The sequence below is a fragment of the Anas acuta genome, chromosome 17 (assembly GCF_963932015.1).
Source record: "Anas acuta chromosome 17, bAnaAcu1.1, whole genome shotgun sequence".
NCBI lineage: Eukaryota > Metazoa > Chordata > Aves > Anseriformes > Anatidae > Anas > Anas acuta.
The window spans coordinates 5,180,134-5,200,517 of NC_088995.1; the positions used below are offsets into that span (position 1 = coordinate 5,180,134).

The 20,384-nt window shown below is 61.1% G+C and overlaps 1 protein-coding gene across 1 annotated transcript; it reads left to right on the forward strand.

Annotated features, from left to right (window-relative positions):
* Positions 1 to 20: 20 nt before the first annotated feature.
* On the forward strand, positions 21 to 8,138 carry LIF (LIF interleukin 6 family cytokine). The gene is given in 8 exon segments (XM_068701173.1): positions 21 to 688; positions 4,658 to 4,794; positions 6,367 to 6,431; positions 6,434 to 6,544; positions 6,705 to 6,918; positions 6,921 to 7,016; positions 7,019 to 7,072; positions 7,075 to 8,138. Coding segments are annotated over 7 exon segments (624 nt in total). The 5' UTR covers positions 21 to 688; positions 4,658 to 4,775; the 3' UTR covers positions 7,140 to 8,138.
* The last annotated feature ends 12,246 nt before the right edge of the window (positions 8,139 to 20,384 follow it).

Genomic DNA, 20,384 nt, shown 5'->3' on the forward strand with positions numbered 1-20,384 from the left:
TGTGGGACAGGGGATGGGATAGGTTGGGATGGGATGACAGCACCGTGTGGCACACGGCATGTGATGGCAGCACGACGTGGCAGCATGGAAAGTGGCACGGCACGGTGTGGCACATGGTGTGGCATGAGACGGGGTGACAGCACGGTGGGACGTGTGGCACGGCATGGCACGGCATGGCAGACAGTGTGGCACCAGCGGGGCAGGGAATGAGGCATGTGGCACATGATGGCACGTGGCACAGCACGGGGTGGCACAGCACAGCACACGATGGCAGCGCCTGCAGGGCGCATGGCACGGCACAAAGCGCCGCGGCACGGCACGGCCCTGGCACCGCACCTGGCATCGCCGTGCCGAGCGCTCCTGTCCCTGCCATGTGGCCAAGGACGTGGTGGGGGCCCGCTGCTACCAAGCCCTGGCCCCGCTGAGTCAAAAATCCTAAGACCCGGTCATGTGGCACCGCGGAGTCACTCGTTCCTTGCCGTGTGCCCGTGCCTGTGCCCGGCCGTGCCGGCGGCACTGACTCAGTTGCAGGCTGCACCGCCGCCGGGACGGCCACCGCCGCCGTTTGGGGACCCTCCGGGGGGGACAATGTCACCATGAAGAGTCCCGGGCCGGCCCGTGGTGCCACCTCCCGCCAGCTGCCATCCACCCAAGAAGGAGGCAGCTTGGATGGGCTTCGAGGGCGCAGGTGGGTGACGCTCCCCATCCGGGACCTGGGGACAGTGGCGGGGATGGGGGCGATGCTGATGGCAGCGTCAGCCCCTCGGTGCGCAGGGGAGCAGGATCCAGCTCCCAGCCCAAATGCGGGGCTGCAGGACTCGGGGAATGATGGAAAACCTCCTTGGGAAGGGGGTCTTGGGGACAACCCTGCAGGTGGGGTGAGGTGTGGGGTGGCAGCATGCCACCGACCCCGTGTCCCCAGTATCCCCATCAGCCTGACCTCTCACAGGTTGGTGACTCTCAGAGGAGTCACCCCATGGTGGGGACTGGTCTTTGGGGCTCCCTGTCCCCAAGGGCGCTTCTCATTGTCCCCAGATCCATGGGGACCATCAGCCTGGCTGGGATGGTGGCAAGCAGCAGGGTGCCCACCACCCATGGGGGTGACACTGGTGGGGTGACACCCGTGGGGGGTGGCAGTGGTGGGGCACAGGGATCCGAACCCAGAATTGTCCCTCCGTGACTCAAAGGGGAATTCGTTCCCTGCCGTTATTCAGCCCGGGCTTCCCCGGCACAGGGGTGCCGCCTTACTCACAACTTACTCAGCCCCCCTGGCACCCAGCACCACCCAGACCCCCCCCCAGGGGGCTGCATCTGCTGCTGGCATCCCTGCGTGTCCCCCGATGGGGACAGCGTGGGACGAGGACATCGGGGCTGCCGGGACCCTGATGGCTCGGGCGGGATGGGGTGGGGATGGAGGGGTGGTCATGGATGGGGACGGGGCAGGAGCGGGGTGAAAAGCGCTGCCTGTGTCCCTGTGTCCCTGTGTCCCCGTGTCCCCATGTCCCCGTGTCCCCGTGCCCCGTGTCCCGTGGCGGTGACAGGCTCGGACAGCAGAGAGCACTGTTCAGCAGGGCAGCGCCTGCCGCAGCCTCGCCTGCCAAACCCAGCCCCAAGAAACCCCAATTTGGGGCCCTGGCCCTACACGTGGGATCACCCAGCCCCGTGCCCCACCTCTCTGCCCCTCCCCACTCCAGCACCCAGCCGCATTTTAGGGCCAATTCCCCCCCACACACACACCCCCACCCCCCACCCCCCTTCCCCATCACCCCCCCACAAAATCCCAGCCATCGCGTGGGAGCGGGGCCACCATCCCCGGCCGAGATGCCGATAGGATTGTGTCACTGCCCGCCGCCGAGCACGTTCCCATTCCCTCTTTTTGGGATTTTTCCGAGTGCATCATCCCCGGGGCGGGTGGGCGTCCGCCAGGGACCCCCTGCCCGGGTCACCTCCCCTTGCTCGGGGCACAGAGGGGGCATCGGGACGGCCGCAGAAGCCACTGGAAAAGCCGAATTTCCTGGATGCCATCAGCAATCTGCCCCGGCCGTGCCTGCAGATGGGGTGGGGGCAGGTTTTCCTATAGGGGAACCTATGGGGGAGCCTATATAACTGATGTGTTGCATGGGATTAAACCTAACAGCTCAGCCCAGCTCCCCGCTCCCATCTTCCGCAGCTCAGGTGCTGGGAAAGTCCCATTTTTCTGCATGGGTCATTTCCCTGATTTCCTCCTCCTTTTTTAATTAGTTTGGCCGGAGAACCTGGGGGTGATTCAGGAGCTCGGGGGGCATGGGGATGACCGAGCTCGTCTCCCCCCCCCCCCCCGCACCCACGTGCAGCTGGGAGCCGGGAGCTCCCCGCAGGTGAATCAGCCCCAAGTGCACATCCCCGCATCCCCAGGGGCCAGATCCTGCAGAGAAATTCAGGGAAAGGGCAGGAAACGGCGGAGCTGGGGCTTGCGACGGCCCCACCCCCAGATTTCCCTGCTGCTGTTAATGAAGAAACGCCAGTTTCCCAGCTAATTAAGCGAGCCGGTTAATTAAGAATGAATTTATCCACAATGAATTTATCGCTGCGCACCGGCACGAGCCTCGAGCGAGGCTGCGGCGAGCCTCGTCCTCCCCATCCCGTGCACCTCCCTTTATCCCCATCCATTTTTGCAGCCTCTTTGTCCCGTGACCCCCCCCATTTTCCCAAGTCTTCTCCCAGCATCCCAGTAAGGCTAAACTGGGATTTCACTGGCGGGGCACCAGCACAAACTCCCGCCCTCCTTGCCTCGCTGACGGGGAAACTGAGGCAGGCGGTGGCTACGTGACGCCGAGGGCGACACCGGATCCGGCGGCCGGTGCTGCCCGAGCCCCTGAGTCACCGCGCTGCCCTGCCCGTCTCGGGGAGGGGGAACCACGCGCCGAGCCCCCACGGCAGCTCGGGCTTGTGCAGCATGCCGGGGCCGGCGCCCCGGTGCCCCAATAAATCAGCGGCACCCGGCCATCTGCGGCCACTTGGAGCCGGAGCTTCGTGTGGACGGATGGCTCTCGTGGCAAAAATGCTGGGTATATTTATATATATATTTGAAATCCTCTTTTTTTTTTGGAGGGGAGGGGGGGATATTTTGGGGAAGTTATCTTCTTTTTATTATCTTTTGGGGGATTGCTCTAAAATATGATGCCCAGGGGTGCTTTCCCGGCCGGGGGATGCGCCGAGCGTCGCCGGAGCTGTGGCCGTGATGCTGCGCACGCCACACGTGGCACCGACCGCAGCAGCATCCCCAGGACATGGTGATTTGGGGACAGGCAGACACGGCAGGATGGGCTCCCAAGGGTGCTGGTGCTGAGGCTCTCACCTGCCCCACGCAACACCCAGCGCTACCGGGATGTCCCCACGTCCCCCTCCGTGTCCCCCCAGGGCGCAGCGGGGTGGCCGCAGGCTGTTGTGTCACCGTTCCTCGACTGTCACCCCGGCAGGTTGCACGCTGCCAGCGCAAACAGGGCACAAACTTGCTAAACCTGATTAAAAGTTGCAGCTTGGCGTGCCCCCAGAGAAAAAAAAAATATAAATATATATATACAAGGTGAGAGAGAAACATGAAAGCGCCTTTAACCTGCTTCGAGCCCAGATTGGGGAGCGAACGGCCCCGCAGCATCCCGGGGAGAGGGAGATGTGGGACGGGGTCCCCCCCAAGTGGGGACACGGACACGGGTGGCACAGGGACACGGGTGGCACAGGGACACGGGTGGCACAGGGACACGAGTGTCACACCGACACGGGTGCTGGCACCCTCTCCAGAGGCGTGCGGGGCCGACGCAAGGGTTAACCCCGGGGGCCGGGCCGGCTGTTGCCGCCGGGTGGGTTTGTCTTTTATCCCAGTGGAAAAAGAATTCAAAAAAAAAAAAAAAAAAGCAAACAAAAAAATTTTAAAACTACTTTTTTTCCTTTTTTTTTTTTTTCCCTTTTTCTTTCCCCAACGCCCTTTGCGCCAGGGGTGCGTGTGCTCCACTCGCAGCCCCCAGAGCGGACGGATCACTGCTGGACCGGGGATGCCGAGGGCACCGCATCCATCCCCTGACCCGGGGGGGGGACACACAGCCACATTCCACCTCCACCACAAGAAAAAAGAAAAAGAAGAAAAAAAAAAATCTTTTTCCTTTATTTTTTTTTTCTTTTTCTTTTTGGGGGGGTTGTTTTTTTCTGCACGCTTTTCCCGGGGGCTGAGCCCAGCCACCCTGTGGGGAAGCACCGGCCCGGGGGGGGGCAGGGGGGGGTCCGTGGGTGAAAGTGCTTGCGGAAACATGAGTCACGGCCAGAGCGTGCGGCACCGTGCGTCGAGGCGTCCCCCCAACGCCAACCCCGCGACGCCCATGGGACCCACGCGCTCGGGTGCCGCGCTCGGGCGCTTTCTTTTCCCCCCCCCCGAGCCTCCCGCCAACCTCCCCCCCCACCTCCCCATAATCCCTCCCCACACTCAGCCCGTGCGTGAAAAAAAAAAAAAAAACCGCAATCCTGGTGACATCAACTTTATCAGAAGTTTATTTCTAAGAATCATTCACGATTCGTCTCAAAGCCCTTTACTTCCTGATTTAGTTTCAATAGAAGTAATGATAGTCTTTCTCTGTTTCTTCCCCCCCCCCCCTCGCCACCCCCCCTCCCCTTTCTTACAACACAGGCTCACTGGAGGACCGGTATATAAACCCAGAGAAGTCCCCCAGTATGAACATGAATTTCTGAAAACGTCCTCTGCCAACACCAATCTCTATTAAGTTGCTCCCGGGACACAGCTCACAATGAAGTTCATTCCAGCAGGTAAAAAAAAACAAAACAACAAAAAAAAATCCAACCCAACCCCAAAAACCCATCCTTGGCAAACCTCTCCCCTCCTCCTCTCCCCCCCTTTCTCTCCCCTTCCCCACCCCTTTCTGATTTCGCTGATGTCCAAGCAAACAAACATGCGCCGCGCGGCGAAGCCCCGCAGCCCTCCCGACGCGCCGCTTTTTCCCCGGGGTTAGCATCCCTGGGAATTGGCAGCGGGGAGCCAAATGCCTTTCTGGCGCTTTTCGGCCAACATCTGGCCACTTATATAACTCTAAAGAATTCCAAAAAAAAGAAAAAAAAAAAAAAAAAAAAAAAAGCGCTGGGGTGTGGGGGGGAAATCTTGCTCTCTTTTTTTTTTTTTTTTTTCGCTTCTTTTTTTTTCCTTGCTTTTCCTCCTTCTGGGTTCGCTGCTTAATTGGGAGCGAGGGAGGGTTGGGGAAGCTGCCAAGCGCGGGAGGGTTTGGGAGCGTGCGGCTCCGCTCCGGCCGGGGCAACGCCAGCCCCGGGGGCCCCGCACACGTGCACCCGGCCTCGCTCTGCCCGCCTGTGAAATGGGCACAAGGAGGAAAAACGGGGCTGGGGGCCGTGCCGGGGGGGAACGGGGCCGTCGCCGACCCTTTGGGGGCTCGGTCCCCTTCCTCCCGCCGTGGTGCGTGGGATGGGAGCAGCGTCGGGCTGGGGATGGCGACACGCCCAGGTAAGTCCTTTCCCATCTGGGCACGGGGTGTAGCTGCAGGAGGGTAAATAAAGCGATTATTGTATTACCTGGGACCTGTCGGCAACGCGGAGGCTCTTACAAGTGCGGACAGCTTCGGTGCTTGGCAGAGCCCGGGGACTTTGCTTGGCAGCAGCAGCCCCCGGGGGCACCACGTGGGAACAGGTCCTCGGGGTGCCTGCTGGGGACCCCCTGGGGCACCCCATCCCCGGGAGCTGGGGACGGGTGACACCGAGCTCAGTGCCAGCTTGGCACTCAAGCACCCAGCTTGGCTTCTCCTCCCGGCACAGGGGACACCCGCTTTGGGGGTGCCAAGGGGGTCGCGGCACCCCGCTGTCACCCCACCGGGGTGACCCAGAGGCTCGAGCTTTTTGCTGGATCCTCATCAGGGGTTTCCTGCTGGAGGCTCCAGCAGCTGCGCGGCCACTCCCCGCCACGGCTGCGCCCACTTCGCAGACGGGGAAACTGAGGTCAGCGCGGGGGCCAGGGGGGGGCCGGAGGCCGGCCCCGAGGCAGGTTTCCTTGCGGGAGCCCTGCTGAGTCAGCCGGGCTGGGGTGGGGCCTCGCTCAGCAGCAGCGGGAGGATAACGGGGAGGAAATCACTTTGCATATTTGATTAAAGCCCACAGGTCCGTCACCGGGGCCGCTTGCGAAATGTGGGAATGCCACGGGGCGCCCCGCGGGGACGGGAGGCGGGGGAGCCCCGGCCGGGGGGCAGGTGAGGGGCGAGGGGAGGCGAAACGGGGAGACCCTCGCCTCGTGGGGTCGGTGCCGGGTTGGGGGGGATCCCCGCGGGGTCGCTGAAGTCGCCTCTATCCCATCCCCGTCCTTCCCCCCTGCCTCCACAGGCGTCGTGCCCTTCGTGGCCCTGCTCCTGCTGCAGCGGAGGCCGGTGGCCGGCCGGGGCGCTGCTGGGTGAACGGCCCCGGCTGCCCCGGGAACAGCCTGTGCCGTGCAACGTCCACGAGCAGACCCGCAAGCAGGTCGCCTGCTCAACGCCACCGCCCAGGACTCTTCAGCCTCTACGTGAGTGACACCCGCGGGGACGGAGCTTGGGGAGGGGGGCGCACGGTGGGTGGCCAAAGCGGTGCGAGCCGGTGGCCGTGGGAAGGGGACACGAGGGGTTTTGGGGAGGCACGAGGGTGGCCGGGTGCCCCGGGGTGACGCTCGCCTCTCCCCCCCCCAGCTGAAGTGCCAGGGCGAGCCGTTCAGCAGCGAGAGCGAGAAGCTCTGCAACCCCGGCGGCATCTTCTTCCCGGCCTTCCACGTCAACCGGACGAGCGAGAAGAAGGAGGTGATGGTGGCCATGTACAAGCTCTTCGCCTTCCTCAACGCCTCGCTGAGGGAACATCACCCGCGACCAGGAGAGCTCAACCCCACCGCCAAGGAGCTCCTGGACCGCTCCACAACACCACCAAAACCACGCGGGGCCTCATCTCCAACCTCACCTGCCTCCTCTGCAAGAACTACAACGTCTTCCAGGTGGACGTGAGCTACGGGAGAGCAGCAAGGGCAAGAGCACCTTCAAGAAGAAGCAGCAGGGCTGCCAGGTGCTCAGAAATACGTGCAGGTCATCGCCCAGGCGGCTCGCATCCTGCTACCTCATCTCAGCCCCGCGTGAGCCCCCCCGGACCCCAGCTCCTCTCGCCCCTGGGAAGGACAGCGGAGGGCACCTCCCCGCGCTGCCTTGCGCCCATTTCACAGCACGGCAGAGCAAGACCCCCCGAGAACTGCCTCCTCCTCACCTCTCGCCTTCCTATTTATTACCTCCTGCTGATGCTGTGCCCTGGGCCCCCCCCTCTCCATCCTCTCCATGCTTTAATTTATTTGCTCCTTTGCAGCAGCGCTTCCCGCACGGAGCAGGGCCGAGGACCCTCCCGTCCACCCGAGGGTGCAGGCACCGCACGGGGCTGTGGGGCCGGACTCTGTCCCCTGCACCCCGGCGTCCCCTCCGCAGCACCACGGGGAAACGGGGCGTTCGGGCCCTTGGCTTGCAGCGCCTAGCAAACTTTTTTGAAAAACAGAGAAAAGGTGACTCAATTCTGCCTGCTGGCCTCCAGGGCCGACCAAAAGCCCCCGCTTCCACGGAGAAAAGGATGGGGGTCGGGGAGTGCGGGGCTCGCACCCCCTTGTAGCTGTCAGGGCCACGGGGATGCGCTCCCGCCGCGTGTTTTGGGGCTGGATCCCTCTGAAATGGGGCTGAACTGGGGGCACCGCGGTGGCCAGGGCTGGGTCCCGCCACCTGGGATGAGGCCACCCTCCGGGGATGGTGGCCACGACACCAGGGAGCATCCCACTGTTTGGAAAGCACTGGTTTCACGGAAGGGTTTTGGGCACCTCCGAATGTACGGCCCGGCCCGGGGCTGGGTTTTGCATGGATGGGGTTTTTGGGCTGGCATGGGGACGCAGGACGGACCCCGGGGCCGGGTGGCCAAGGGTATTTATTGGCACAGTGGAAAGCCTCGCGTGCGCCGAGCGCTAGGAGCTGACTTTTAATATTATTGTTAATAATAATAATTATTAATAAGATCTGTGGTAATATATATGTATAGAATTTTATTAAATATTATTTTTTTATACTTTTACTCCTTTCTTTTTTAAATAAAAGAAGACAAAAAGATCGTCTTCAGCTCCTCTTTGCCTCGTCAAACACCACTGCAGCTCCAACTCTCCCCCAAAATGCCCTCAGGGCTGCCCCAGAGACCCCTGAGCACCGCCGAGGGCTGGGGGTCGCCGTTCCCTGCCCCCTTGCTCCTGTTTCCCTCCCCATCTCCTGCGGGACGGCTGCTTTTTTGGCTGCCACTACTGCCCTAGCACTAAGAGATTTTCCCCTGGGGGTGCTTCAATTTTGATTTGAGGCTCCCTGAAGCCGCCAAGCACCGGGAGGGTGCGTGCAAGCGGAGCAGGGAGCCCTGCAGTGCGCTCGGGTCCGTGCCAAAGATGCTGCGCGGTCAGACCCAGGGGTGCTGGAAATGCCAAAACCCAGCGAGAAGAGGCGAGGAAGGCAGCGAGAGTGTACGGTGGGGGGGGTCGGGTAAAGCTGCAGCCGCCTCCAAGTCTCCCAGGCAGCCCTGGGAGAGGCTCTGAAAAGCTTCGCCCAGGCCAAGACCACCTAACGATCCAGCAGTGCGCCGGTCCTCTTGCATGGGGCCGCACCGGTTAACAAGGGGCTGATTATCCAGGAGACGTTGGAGCGGGATGATGAAATTTCCTCCTCCTCCGGAGCCCTCGGGCCTCCCGCCAAACCTCCCAGCATGAGACAGAGAAGCGGATGAGCTAAGATCCTGTGTGATCATCTCTCGTGTCTCGGAGGAGCCCCAACAAAAAAAATAATCATCAAAATTGAAAAGCCCCCAAAAAAGCCCTCTTGCTCTGCCCCACTGGGTTGCTCTGCCCGGCTGCAGCCCCGGCACGGGGTTGAGCCCCAAAATGTCACCGGCATCCCCAGAGGTCCCCCGGGCACAATGTGGCTGTCACCCGTCACCCCCATCCTGCCACAAAGCAGGGGACCTGGGTGTCCCCTGGAACCCTGCTGTCACCACCCCAGGGGGTGCCCAGATGGCCCCCAGCCCATTTCCAGCCACTCCATGGGAAAATTCATCATCAAACAGCGGCCAAGCCCCCCAAAAATCAGGGATGGGGCAGGGCACAGAGCAAGAGCTCCATCCCACTGGGATGGGCACCACGCAGCAGGGCCAGGTCCCGCAGCACATGCTGGCACCGTGACGGCTGCAAGGGCCACCGTGTGTCTGGGGACACCTGGGTGTCCCCAAGGCTACTGGCACGGGGTCAGGGTGCGGCCAAGGTCTCGCCACCCCAGCCCCAGGCTGGACATCCAGGCTCCATCACCGCCACGGTGGGGTGCTCGCCCTGCTTGCCACGTCCACACTCACAGCGCAGCCCCGCCGGGGGTGCAGCAGGTGCACGGGGGTGTCACCGTCCCGTCCCCACGTGCTCGAGGGTCGGGGCTCGGGACCAGGGCTGCGGGGCCGGGAGCTGGGAAGCGCCGCACGCTTCGGGGACAAGGTCTCGGCGAGCGAGCGCGGCGGCGAGGAGCTGTGCACATCTGGATTTCTCACGCTTGCGTTCAACGTCCCTCCTCAACCAGATGGCAAAAATAAATAAATACAATAAATCAGAGCCTCCTGACACAAATTGGGAACTCACGCCCGGGCTCTGCGTTTCATGAGTCTCCCTGGAAGACAGTCAAACGCAGGCGAGGACAATGGGTTCACTTCTCCCTGGTGTCGGGTCATTCCCAGTTAAGGCTCATTAGCGGCGGGCGGGGATTAACCATTCCTTCCCTGGAAACGTGGCTACTTCTGAAGTGCGGACGGGCTCGTGACGGACCCAAAACTGCGAAAAAATCCCCATCCCTCGCCTCCTCCCGGGGCTTTTGGGCCGGGGCCGAAGGCGGCCCCCAGCTCGTGCCATCGCACTGGCCAGGACACTTCGCCCCACGCTCCGCGGCCATCCCAGACCCCGGGGAGATGGACGGGCTCGCGCTGACATCAGCCAGCCTCCGATCCCACCCAGCTGGCGTTCGGGGGGAAGCTGGCCAGCCCCACGAGCGGGACGGGACGCAGGGCCTGCAAGCACCGGGGCGAACGGCACGGCGGGACCATCGGGACCTGATTAGCGGTTCCCTTTTGGATATGGGACTGGAGAAACCTATTTGGCCGGGGGTAAAAGCCAAGGGGAGGGGGGGGGGTGAGGATGGTGGGGGGGGAAGCTCCAGAAAGCCAGCTTGCTGTCATGAGAGCGGTGCCTTCGCCCCGATAACGGAGCGGTCTGACCATCAGCGAGCAGTCCCCGAGCCGCGAGGCAGCGCTGCCCTGGGGAGCGCGGTACGTGAGGAGCCGCTCCTGCCCGCGGTGAAGTCAGTGCCGCTGCCTGGGTGTGCCTGACTGACCTCAGCCCTTGGCCCCCGCGGCGCGCATCATGTGCTAACTCACTCCCCGTGTAACCCGGCCGGACGGGTCCACGCCGCTGCCCCGGGCCATCAGCCAGACCGGACTCGCTGCAGGTGCGGTCCCAGGGTCCTGCGAGCAGCACGGTGCCCGTGCTGCTCCCTCGGGGTGTGCGCCACCGCCGGCATCCCCAGGTGGGCAGCCCCATGGACACCAAGCCCGGGTACCACTTGGGTATCCCCGTGGAGCAGCCCGCAGTCCCCTGCACCCACCGCCCCACACTGGGGATGGACCCGCCGGAGCACACGGCCACTTCTCACCCCCGAGGTGCCCCCAAGGGCTGTTTTTTTGGGAAACGCCGCGCTGGAAGGCTCGCACTGCCACAGCAGCTCCCCGCCATGCCCGGCCTCTTTATAGGACCCAGACCCCAGGCTGGTCCCCGCGGAGGGGAACATCGCGTCCATGGGGCTGGCCAGAGGCTCTTTCTCACCGTCCCCAGCTGGCCGCTGGCCCGAGCACGGAAAGCACAGAGCTGAGCCCATCTGAAACGCATTCGTCCCCGGGCACTGTTACTGCAATAGCAAGATGCTCCTGCGGGCCCCCCGACCACATCACAGCGCGGCGACGCAGAACCGCACGCTCACACGGGAAGAACAGCCCTTGCCCGAACGAGCGGCCCGAACTCCTAATTGAAGACCAACCGTAACAAATAAACAAGACAATGGGCTGGAGGCGAGATGAACGCCGCGTCTTTCGCAGAGCCCGGCTCCTCCGTGCCCTGCGGGGGACTTGGCGCGAGCCGGCGGCGCAGCGGGGAGGGCGGGGGCCGGATCCGGACCCCCCGGCGAAGCCGCTCACTGTGCGACACCGCCAGAGCTCACGCTGGCCCAGGAGCTGCGTCCTGGATGACAAATCCCCACGGTCCCCCGAGACCCTCGTCGGCAGCTTTGCTAAGCAAGTGTTTAGTCTTGCCGCGAGCGGGCTTGGACCAGGATCAAGCTGCTGGAGAGGACGCTCCTCATGGCCCCCCTGGGGACGGGGGTGCCGGGGACTCGTCTCCAGCCACCCTTTGTCACCCCCACCCCGTTGAGGACAGGATGAGCCTCACTGGGCAGCAGCAGCAGTGCCAGTATCGGGGCACGCAGCCCGGAGCGGGTATCTGATGGCTGGGGTTATCTCTGCACACAAACAGGACGCGGGGAAAATTCCCCAGCCTCAGGTTCTCTCGCCACCGATGGGCGAGCCCTCGATAAGGAGCTTGGCACCCGAGCCCGATCAGACCCCGATAAGATGCCCAAGCAGGGAGGTGTTGGAAGGGGAGCGAGCACCCCGTCTCCTTCCATCCCCACCAGCAGTGACCTCGTCTGACACGAATTTATCCCCCCCCCTGCAGCAGAAGCTGCAGGGCTGAAGCTGGTTGAGGTGCAGCTGCTCAATAGAGGCATTTTTTGGTTTTAACCCAAGCCCAGGAGGGGGAAAATCAGGGCTCAACGGGAAGGTCTCACCCAAGGAAAGGGCTGGGTACCTGGGGGACCTGCAGAGTTTGCCAAGGGCAAGCGGGTGGGATCTAAGCCCTGAGAATTCCCCCATAGGAGTGGGCATCACCTGGAGACCCCTCCAGGACCTGGGGAGGGTGGGGAAGGACCACGAGCGGGCACACGATGCCGAAGCCCCCGTGCCCGTCCCACCGCTGTGACCTGTGGTCCCAGCCCCGGGAGCCAAGGGGGGTTGTGACATCTCTGGCTGCGCAGCTGCGGGAAGACAAGCCCCTGCGGGCATTTTTCCCACTATTCCACCGTTTCCATTATTCTCCAAAGAGAATAAGTCAGAAAATGAGTGAGGGAGGCGGAGATGCCCGAAGAAACAGAGAAAATGGAAAGCAGAGATTTCTTTCTATGTTCAGGGGAGGTGGCAGAAGGGAACCATCGTGGTTAGGAACAAATGCGCCCTTGCTCGAGCGTTTCCACCTGCTCTTTGCTCTCCGTGAGCTCTCCGACCCTGGGCAGCGGCAGCACCTCCAGCCCCGTGGCACAGAGGGGAGAGAAGGAGATGCTCCGAGCCAAAACTGGGGGTGCCTGACACTATAGCACCCATAGCACCCAACTCAGCACCTCCACCACATCACACAGACCCCAGCAGGACCCCACCACTGCCCTCCCCCCCCATCCCAGGGCCCCAAAGGGTGCTCAGCTGCGTCTCCCTCAACCGTGCTAAGCTCGCCGCATGGGTGCCAAGCAGCCCCCAGGTTTTGCCTGCCCCAGGGACACTTTTCAGGGCTTAGCTGACACGTTCACTTCTTGCCACAACGCGAAATACGTGCCTGGTGCTACCAGATGCGGGTCACGCTCCCTTTTCCCCCGTGGCTGCCTCTTTGAGCCTCATTTCCTAAGAAAAAAAAGGTGTGTGCGCAATCATGAGCCACTGGCTGCCAACCAGCAGTGACCGATGGCCCGGGGCCCTACAGGTAGGAAGCTCCTACACGCCTTGCGAAGGCAGCAGCCCCAGCGAGCCCCCCGGCAGTGGGGAAGCTGCGGCGGGGACCAGCCTTCACCGTCCATCCGAGAGTCTCCTCCTCTGCGCCCAGGCTCCCCGCGAGGCACGGAGCTGTCGGGAGCGGCGCGCCTGACTCATGCTGCAGCTCCAAAAGGGATGTCTGCACTCGTGGCTCGGCGCTTCCCAGGTGGGCAACATCCGTCCCAGCCCCACAGAGGATGCCCTCAGGGCTCCAGGATGAGGTTTTCCGTGGGGGAGCTGCAATCACCCCATGGTGCCACTGCCAAAACCCCGGGCTCTGCTTTTGGTGCCCGTGGGCGGCCTCTCCCCGCGCCCAGCGCCCTGGCACCGCTGCTACCCCAGGGATCAGGGTAGCTGGGGTGGGGAAGGACCAGGATTTACCACCCCTGGGGGCAAAGCAATGAGCCCCCTCCTTTACTAACCCTGCCACAATAAATATTAAAGCTTTTGGCCACCCCTGCATGCGCTGGAGGAGGGCACCGGCCTGGCTCCCAGTGCCAGCGGGGTGGGGAAGGGCAGCGCAGCCCTGGAACTGATGGGAGCTGCAACCCTGCGAGCATCCTCGCTCACATCCTCGCTCACATCCTCGCTCACATCCTCGCTCACATCCTCGCATGCTCACACCAGGGCCAAGCCTGGGAGGAAACAAACCCCAGCTGTGCCTCTTCGTAGCTACTGTGACCGGGCTCTTCCCCAAGAAGGGTCTTGGATGAACAGCAAGAGGAACCTGCCCCGTCGCCCTGGGGCAGAAGAAGCCACCAGGCTCCGTGCTGCCTGCAGCACGACCCACCCAGAGCAAGGGGAGCTTGTGCAGCTCCTCCGGGGTCTGCACGGGCACGGTGCTGCTCCGGCACCCTGGCGGCGGTGCCCCCCGCGCGCTCGGGATGGTTTTGTGTCCGGGTGTGTTTATGTCTCCGCACGCCGGCCTGCATCTGTGTTTATGTGCGTGTTTATGCATGTGTGCGTGTGGCTCCGTGTGTGTGGCGGTGTTTCTGGGCGTGGACGGGTGTCTGTTCACATCGGGCTCTCAGCTAACCTCTTAGGAAAGGAAAACAAGGCTGGAAGCCTGGCAGCTGTTCCCCGAGCCCAGCTCCAGCGCCGCTTCCAGACAGACAGCAACCGCAGGGCTGATGACCGAGCACACACGCTTCCCTTCAGGCCTCCTGAATTGCTCCGTCAGATATTCTGAAACAAAGGAAATTAAAGAATATACCGATAGCAATAAATATGTCACGGGAGCAACAAAAGGCGGCCGGCTCCCCGGGGGCCTGGGAAACGTCCCTTTTGGAGAGGGGGCTCGCGGAGCCGCCGGCGCAGCGGGCACGGGACCAGGCTTGGCTGGGAGGCAGCAGAGAGCTGGGTGGGCATTGGCAGCGCCGCTGACCCCGGGAGAGGGCTGGGAGGGATCCAGCACAGACGCGGGCCGGCGATGGCCGCGCTGGATTTCTCATGGAAACTTGCGTAGGAACTTGCCAGCTCCCAGGATTTTTCCCCTGCCTTTGCCCAGATTGTCTCCAACCAGCGCTGATTTCCTCCAGCTGCCTGGACGCGAGCGCGGCGCAGGAGCTCGCGGGGAGGAGAGCTGCCGGAGGTGTCCAGAGGGGTACGGGGCTGGTGGCTTCCAGCTGGAGGTGGCCACTGGGCCACCAGTGGTCAGCAGGACCAGCCGGGCTGGTGGCACGGGGGACGGCACGATGCCATGGGTCTGAGCTGGATGGGGGAAAGAAAATGATGCGGGGTTTGGAGAGGGGCCGAGCGTGAGCTGGCAGGGCATGGGGACGACCTGAACGTGTCACCAAAACCCTGACCCAGATGGGGAGAGTGAGCACGGCCAGCTCGAGCAGACGCAACCTGCCAGAAGGGATGGAAGAGCCCAGCGATTGCTTAGCCTGGAAAAGGTTGGGCTGGGAGCGCACGGCTGCACAGGCAGCAAGCCGCCAGCAGCAGGTGGGACAAGAAAACCCCGGGCTTCTGCAGCAGGAGAGGTTCAGGGGAGGTTTTCCAGGCTGGGGATGCGCCAGGATTGCTGCGTGTGAAAGGAAGAGGCAGGATGGGGATGCAGGGCGGGCTCCACGCCGCTCTCCCCGGCATCTCCGGGCACTGGTCCCTAATTGCCCTGACTTTCTTCCACCACCTCCCGGCTGGGATTTGCAGCCCTGTTCGCAGGGAGGTGACACGTCCAGCGCGAGGGGTTGAGCTCAGGCAGCAGAATGGGTTTGCTGGGCTAAATCCCTCCTGGAGCCGGAAGGCTTTTTTGGCTTCCTTACAGCGGTGTCCAAGCTATTGTGGGAAAGTACTGAGCACCGCTACAGGCGGTGTCACAAGGCTCCCAGAGAGGGGCTGGGGAACCGAGTCACTTTGGGCTGAAAAACAGCTTTTCGTCGCCACAGGGGAGGAAGGAGCCAGCTGGGCAAAAAACACAGGCAGGGCAGTTCCCTAGAAACATCAGCGTTTTTCCAAAAAGTGACCTGAGGCACTCACTCCCCCCGCCCAGCCCCCCGGCTCATCCCCATTTCACCTCTCCGAGCACAACCCCTGCCTTCAGCCCTGCTGGGGGCCACAAACCAGCGGTGTCCCTGCGGCACCCCAAGGCGCATCGCTGTCGGAGGGCAAAGGAGCTGCAGCTTCCCTTCCTGGGAGCTGGAGGGGAAGGAAACGTGGTTGCCCGCAGCTCTGCCAGCAGTGGCTCGAGGCTGCCAGCAGCCGCTTCCGCTGCACCGAAGCCGCTGGGGCAGCGTGCGGGTGCCACGTCCCGGCCCGAAATACCGGCCGGTGCCAAGGGTAGGGAACAGCCCCAGCACATGGGGACATGTGGATGCCAGATGCCAGCGCACCCGTGGGGTCAGCCCGCAGCCCTCGCTGCGCCGTGCTGAGCTGGGAGGTGTCCAGAGCCGCTCACGAGCTCGTGCTGGCACATTTCAGCTTCTCCGTCTGGAGCCCAGGGTTTGGGGCTGAGCACAAAGCTCAGGGCTGAGGAGCAGGGTGGCAGGGAGGTGTGGGGTGAAATCCTGCTGTTCCCTCTCGACCCTCTCCTGCGTTTGCTTTTTTCCCCCTTGGCAATATGCAAGGAGGTTGCTCAGTGCCACCCGTCCTCGCTGCGGGGACGTCGCACGGTGCCCAGGACACGCGGCCCCGTCCTGGCACCGTGCCGAACCAGGAGGAGGAAGGGAAGAGCAGGGCAGCTTCTCCTCTTTGATCCCGGATCAGAGCACACCGGGAAGCAGAGCAGCTTGGGCATGCGGGCAAGGGGAAATCCTGCACCCCCCTCCCTTTTTGCAATGCCGTGTGCGTGTTTACGTGCAAACATCCAGCCGGGAAGCCCAAGGGCACGGAGCTCCCGACGTGCCAGGGAAAGTGCCGCTACCTGCCGCAGGGCTGGACCCGCTCTGCCCATCCCTGAGCGGATCCCCCGCAGCCTGGTGGTTCCCAAATTCCCCTTCTCTTCCCCAGGTGGATCCTAAAAGGAACTTCCCACCTGAGCAGGCTTGCCTTGCCATGGGGAAGCTGCGCCCTCACTTTGCTCAAGAATTTGCCTTGGAAGGCACCCAGGTTCCCCTGCAGCTCCTGCCTGGCAGAGGGCTGGCCTCCCCCTTCCCCAAGGTCAGGCCCTCGCAAGGAGCTGCCAGGCTCCCAGAGCACCTCAATTCACTCTGCATCGTATTTTTTGAGCAGAAAACTGAGTTTCTGAGGAACAGGTGATGATCACCAAAAGCGCCCGCTTGGCTGGGTTGCACCGGGTGGTCCCTGCCACCCCTTCCAGCTGGGCTTTGCAGGGGCTCCCTGTCCCCAGGAGGATTTCCAATCCCCTCTGCTCGCTCTCTGCTCTGCTGCCCCCAGGCTCAGCCCCCCGGGGAGCCCTGCACGGAGCCGGCCGGGCGCAGGGTGGCCCGGACACACGTCCTGGGGAATGCCGTGCACGCTGCGGGATTTATAGGGATCAGCTCTAATCTCCAGGATCACCAAACACAAAGAAAGCGGCTCTTTGTTTCTCAGAAGGCTGCAGAAGTACTGAAGCCAGCACGATTTCTCATCCCTGTTGCACCAGCAAGTGGTGGCTAACCCTTTATTATTTTTTTTTTAGGATCAAAGGACTGCAGGAATTGCCAGATCAGACCCAGAGCCCCCGCAGCCAGGCTCTGCCTCGGGCAGTAACCAACGCCAGATGCTCCAGCGGAAGGTGCGAAGCCTCCTCAGTGCAGAGATGGAAAATATCTGCCCATGCCCAGCTCCGCAGCATCCTGTACAAGGCCACGGGGGCTTTGCAGGTCCAAAAGAGCGGTGTGACCTGGATGGGGATTCACATGAGCTCATTCACAGCCTGGTGTTAGCGGGGAAAGGTCCCCTACAGGTAATACAGAAACAGAGACGAAAGGTTTCCTTTAGGGCAACCGAGAGGAGTCATCTCTCTCCGCTCTGAATCATCCCAGCAAAGAGCTGAGCTCTCTGCACTGCCCAGATCTGGGGCTTTAGGGGCGCTGGCCCTCAGCCAGAGCCCTCCAGCACCTCACACCGGGGTGCAATTTCCAGAAAAAAAGGGCTCTGGCATAGCTGCGGTGAGGCATCCTTCTACAGGGGCCTCTCACAGATGCCAAACGCCACCGCGACACCCGAGTGAGGTGCAGGTGAAACTGAGAGGCAAGGCTCTCCTGGAGTACTCCTGACCAGCAGGGGAAATTCGTACCAGAGCTACGTGCAATACCAGAAACTCCAGATAAGCGCCCGGTGACGGCACCTTGAAGAGCCCAGACCTCTGCCACATCACAGCAGCGTGACCCGGAGAGGGTCATTCCCAGTTTAAATTTCGGTTTCTCCCTCTTCACAAGGGGAATAAAGGTGCTCAAAACGTCCCAAGGGATCAGTGAAATTACTGTCGGAAAGTGGATGAAACGCTGATTGCAAGTGAAAATCCCACAGGCAGCATGTGCCGGGGCAGAGCCCGGTGCCACCGGCACCTCTCGGCACCGCGGCGCACCCAGCACCGGCGGGGACACCCCGGGTCCCAAAGCAACCCCAAAGGGCCCCCGGCCCCGGGGTTCCAGTTTCAGACCTGGCACTCCCGTGGCGATGATCACAGCACTTGAGTCATGAGCGGCCCCATTGAGCCTGGCTGAGTGCGTCCTTTGTGCGCCGTGGAAGGGTGCCCAGGCTGAAATATCTGACTCGCGCATCGAGCTCTCTTTCCTAACAGAGCTTCCTACACAGCAGGCTCTGTTGCTGGGCTAGAGGGAATTTTTGTCCCGGGTTTCTTGACGTGGAGGCTTTTCAGACAGAAAACCCTGACTCATGGAGCCGTGACGTTGAATCTACTGCTGTGTAAGGCCTGATGCTGGATGCTTGGCACCGGCCGGCTCCAAATCCGGCCAAGGCGAATATATGCGTTTTGGAGAACTGAATATATATTTTTTTCCTTTTCTGCTTTTAGGCGAAGGGCAGAGGAGGGAAGCCTTAGCAATGCCTTAGTAATGAGGGTCACCCAAACGCAGACAATGTCTCCCACCGGATAGCTTAAAAAGCAAAATGAAAAAAAAATAATAATGTTTTTTCCCTTTTCCTTTGCAGTCAGTAGCCAAATATGCTGATTCTCTTCCGGAGTGAGCAGCTGCCAATTCCAGAGCAGAAAACCTCCCGTAGCCAAGTACCTCAGGGCTCGCGATGCTCTCACACAGCCTGGGAAAAAGGGAGCGGGCCAGCCAACCAGCGCCGCGATTTCTGCCGAGAAATGGGTGCTGGCCCTCCAAAATGCCACCAGCACCGTGCGTCCGCTCACGGGCTGACGTCTCCTTGAAGGCAGAGCGCACACACGGCCGTGTCTGGCCCTCGTCACGCTCAAACCTTCCCCGCAGAAGCCCTGGGCTGGCCATGGGACAGGTCCCCGAGTCACCCCAAGCTTTCAGGCACATGAAGCATCCCCAAACTTGACGCAAGCAAGGAACATCCTCGGGCCATCCCTTCTGGCCTTATCCAATACGTACAGAGATGATCAGACTTTGAGTTTGGTTGGTTTAATTTAATTTTATTATTTTATTTTATTTTATTTTATTTTATTTTATTTTATTTTATTTTATTTTATTTTATTTTATTTTATTTTATTTTACTTTATTTTACTTTATTTTATTTTTATTTTATTTTTATTTTTGCTATTCCTGCCCCAAAGCCCCAGGTTAAGCTTCTCTGTGCAACCCTTAGAAAACAGAAAGTAAATGCTGCCAGACAGCTGGCCCGATTCTTTCCTTTTTCACCTCAGCACATAATTCCACTGCCTCCGCAGGGGAACCAGGTAACAGCCAAACAACCACAAGCCAAAGGAAACACTTGCCACGCTTTGTCTAGCGGCCGCGCTTACCAATATCTTCCACGTGTCTGAGGTCTGCACTGATTCAGAAGCCCTTCACCATGGAATAACCCCCCGACAACGGAATAACCCCCCGACAGCTCCGGGAAAGGTTTCCCCTACACCCAGAGATGTGTGAGCAGAGCTCAGTGAAGGTCTCGGGTGCCTTGACCAGAACAGCAGATTAAAAAAAAAAAAAGACCAGCCTTTTTATTGCGTGTACACAGAGCTCCTTCACTGGTTCTTACTGATGCTGCTGCTTTATTAGTGCTGGGGAAGCATCTGGAAACATCCAAGATTAAAGATCTGCAAGGGCAGCTTCGGCAATGGGACGTGGCTCCTGCCCCCATGGCCAGCACTGCCCAGGAGGGGATGGGGTTTGTTTAACGGAGCTCTGAATGCTTCTCTGGGCAGACCCTGAGCTGTGCCTTATCCATGGGGACACGCAGCTTCACTGTCCTGGTTAGCCTGAACCTGTAAGAAAACCTTTTCATGGACAAAAAGCAACTGTCCCCCTCGCCCCCCTGGCAGCTCCCCGAGCCGTGTGCCACCTGCTCGGGATGACATTCACGGTTCTGAGGCTGGCAAAGGCTTGGCTAGGCTCTAGCCAACTCCAAATGCCACCCTGTTTTCTAGAGACATCACTTTCCTGTGTTTTAGACAGTCTTACCCTCTGTTGCTGAAAAAAAAAAAAAAAAAAGCCATGTGTGTGTGATTCAAGGTCAATTTGCTGCACAAAGGACTTGGGTTTCCTGTTATCAAGCCTAGACTTTCATCAGAATAAACATCCCCTCACTGCACGTCCTGTAAAGAAATACAAGCAATACGAACAGAATATATCATGGCATGCCCAGCTCCCTGCTCCCTCTGCTAGGCGCTTCCCCAGGTCCCCCCGGGCAGCCCGCGGGGGCTTCCTTGTAAATAGCACCAGCAGCCCCTAAACCTGCCCAAAAGATGCTCGATCCCCTCCTTAAACACAGGTTAAACACGGAGCTGCAGCCAAATTTCACTGCGAGATATTTAGGACTCGCCACGGGAAGGCCGATGGGTTCCACGCTAGAACAGTAGGTCATTGATGCTCGGGGAAATGCCGTACGAGCACGTCTGGCAC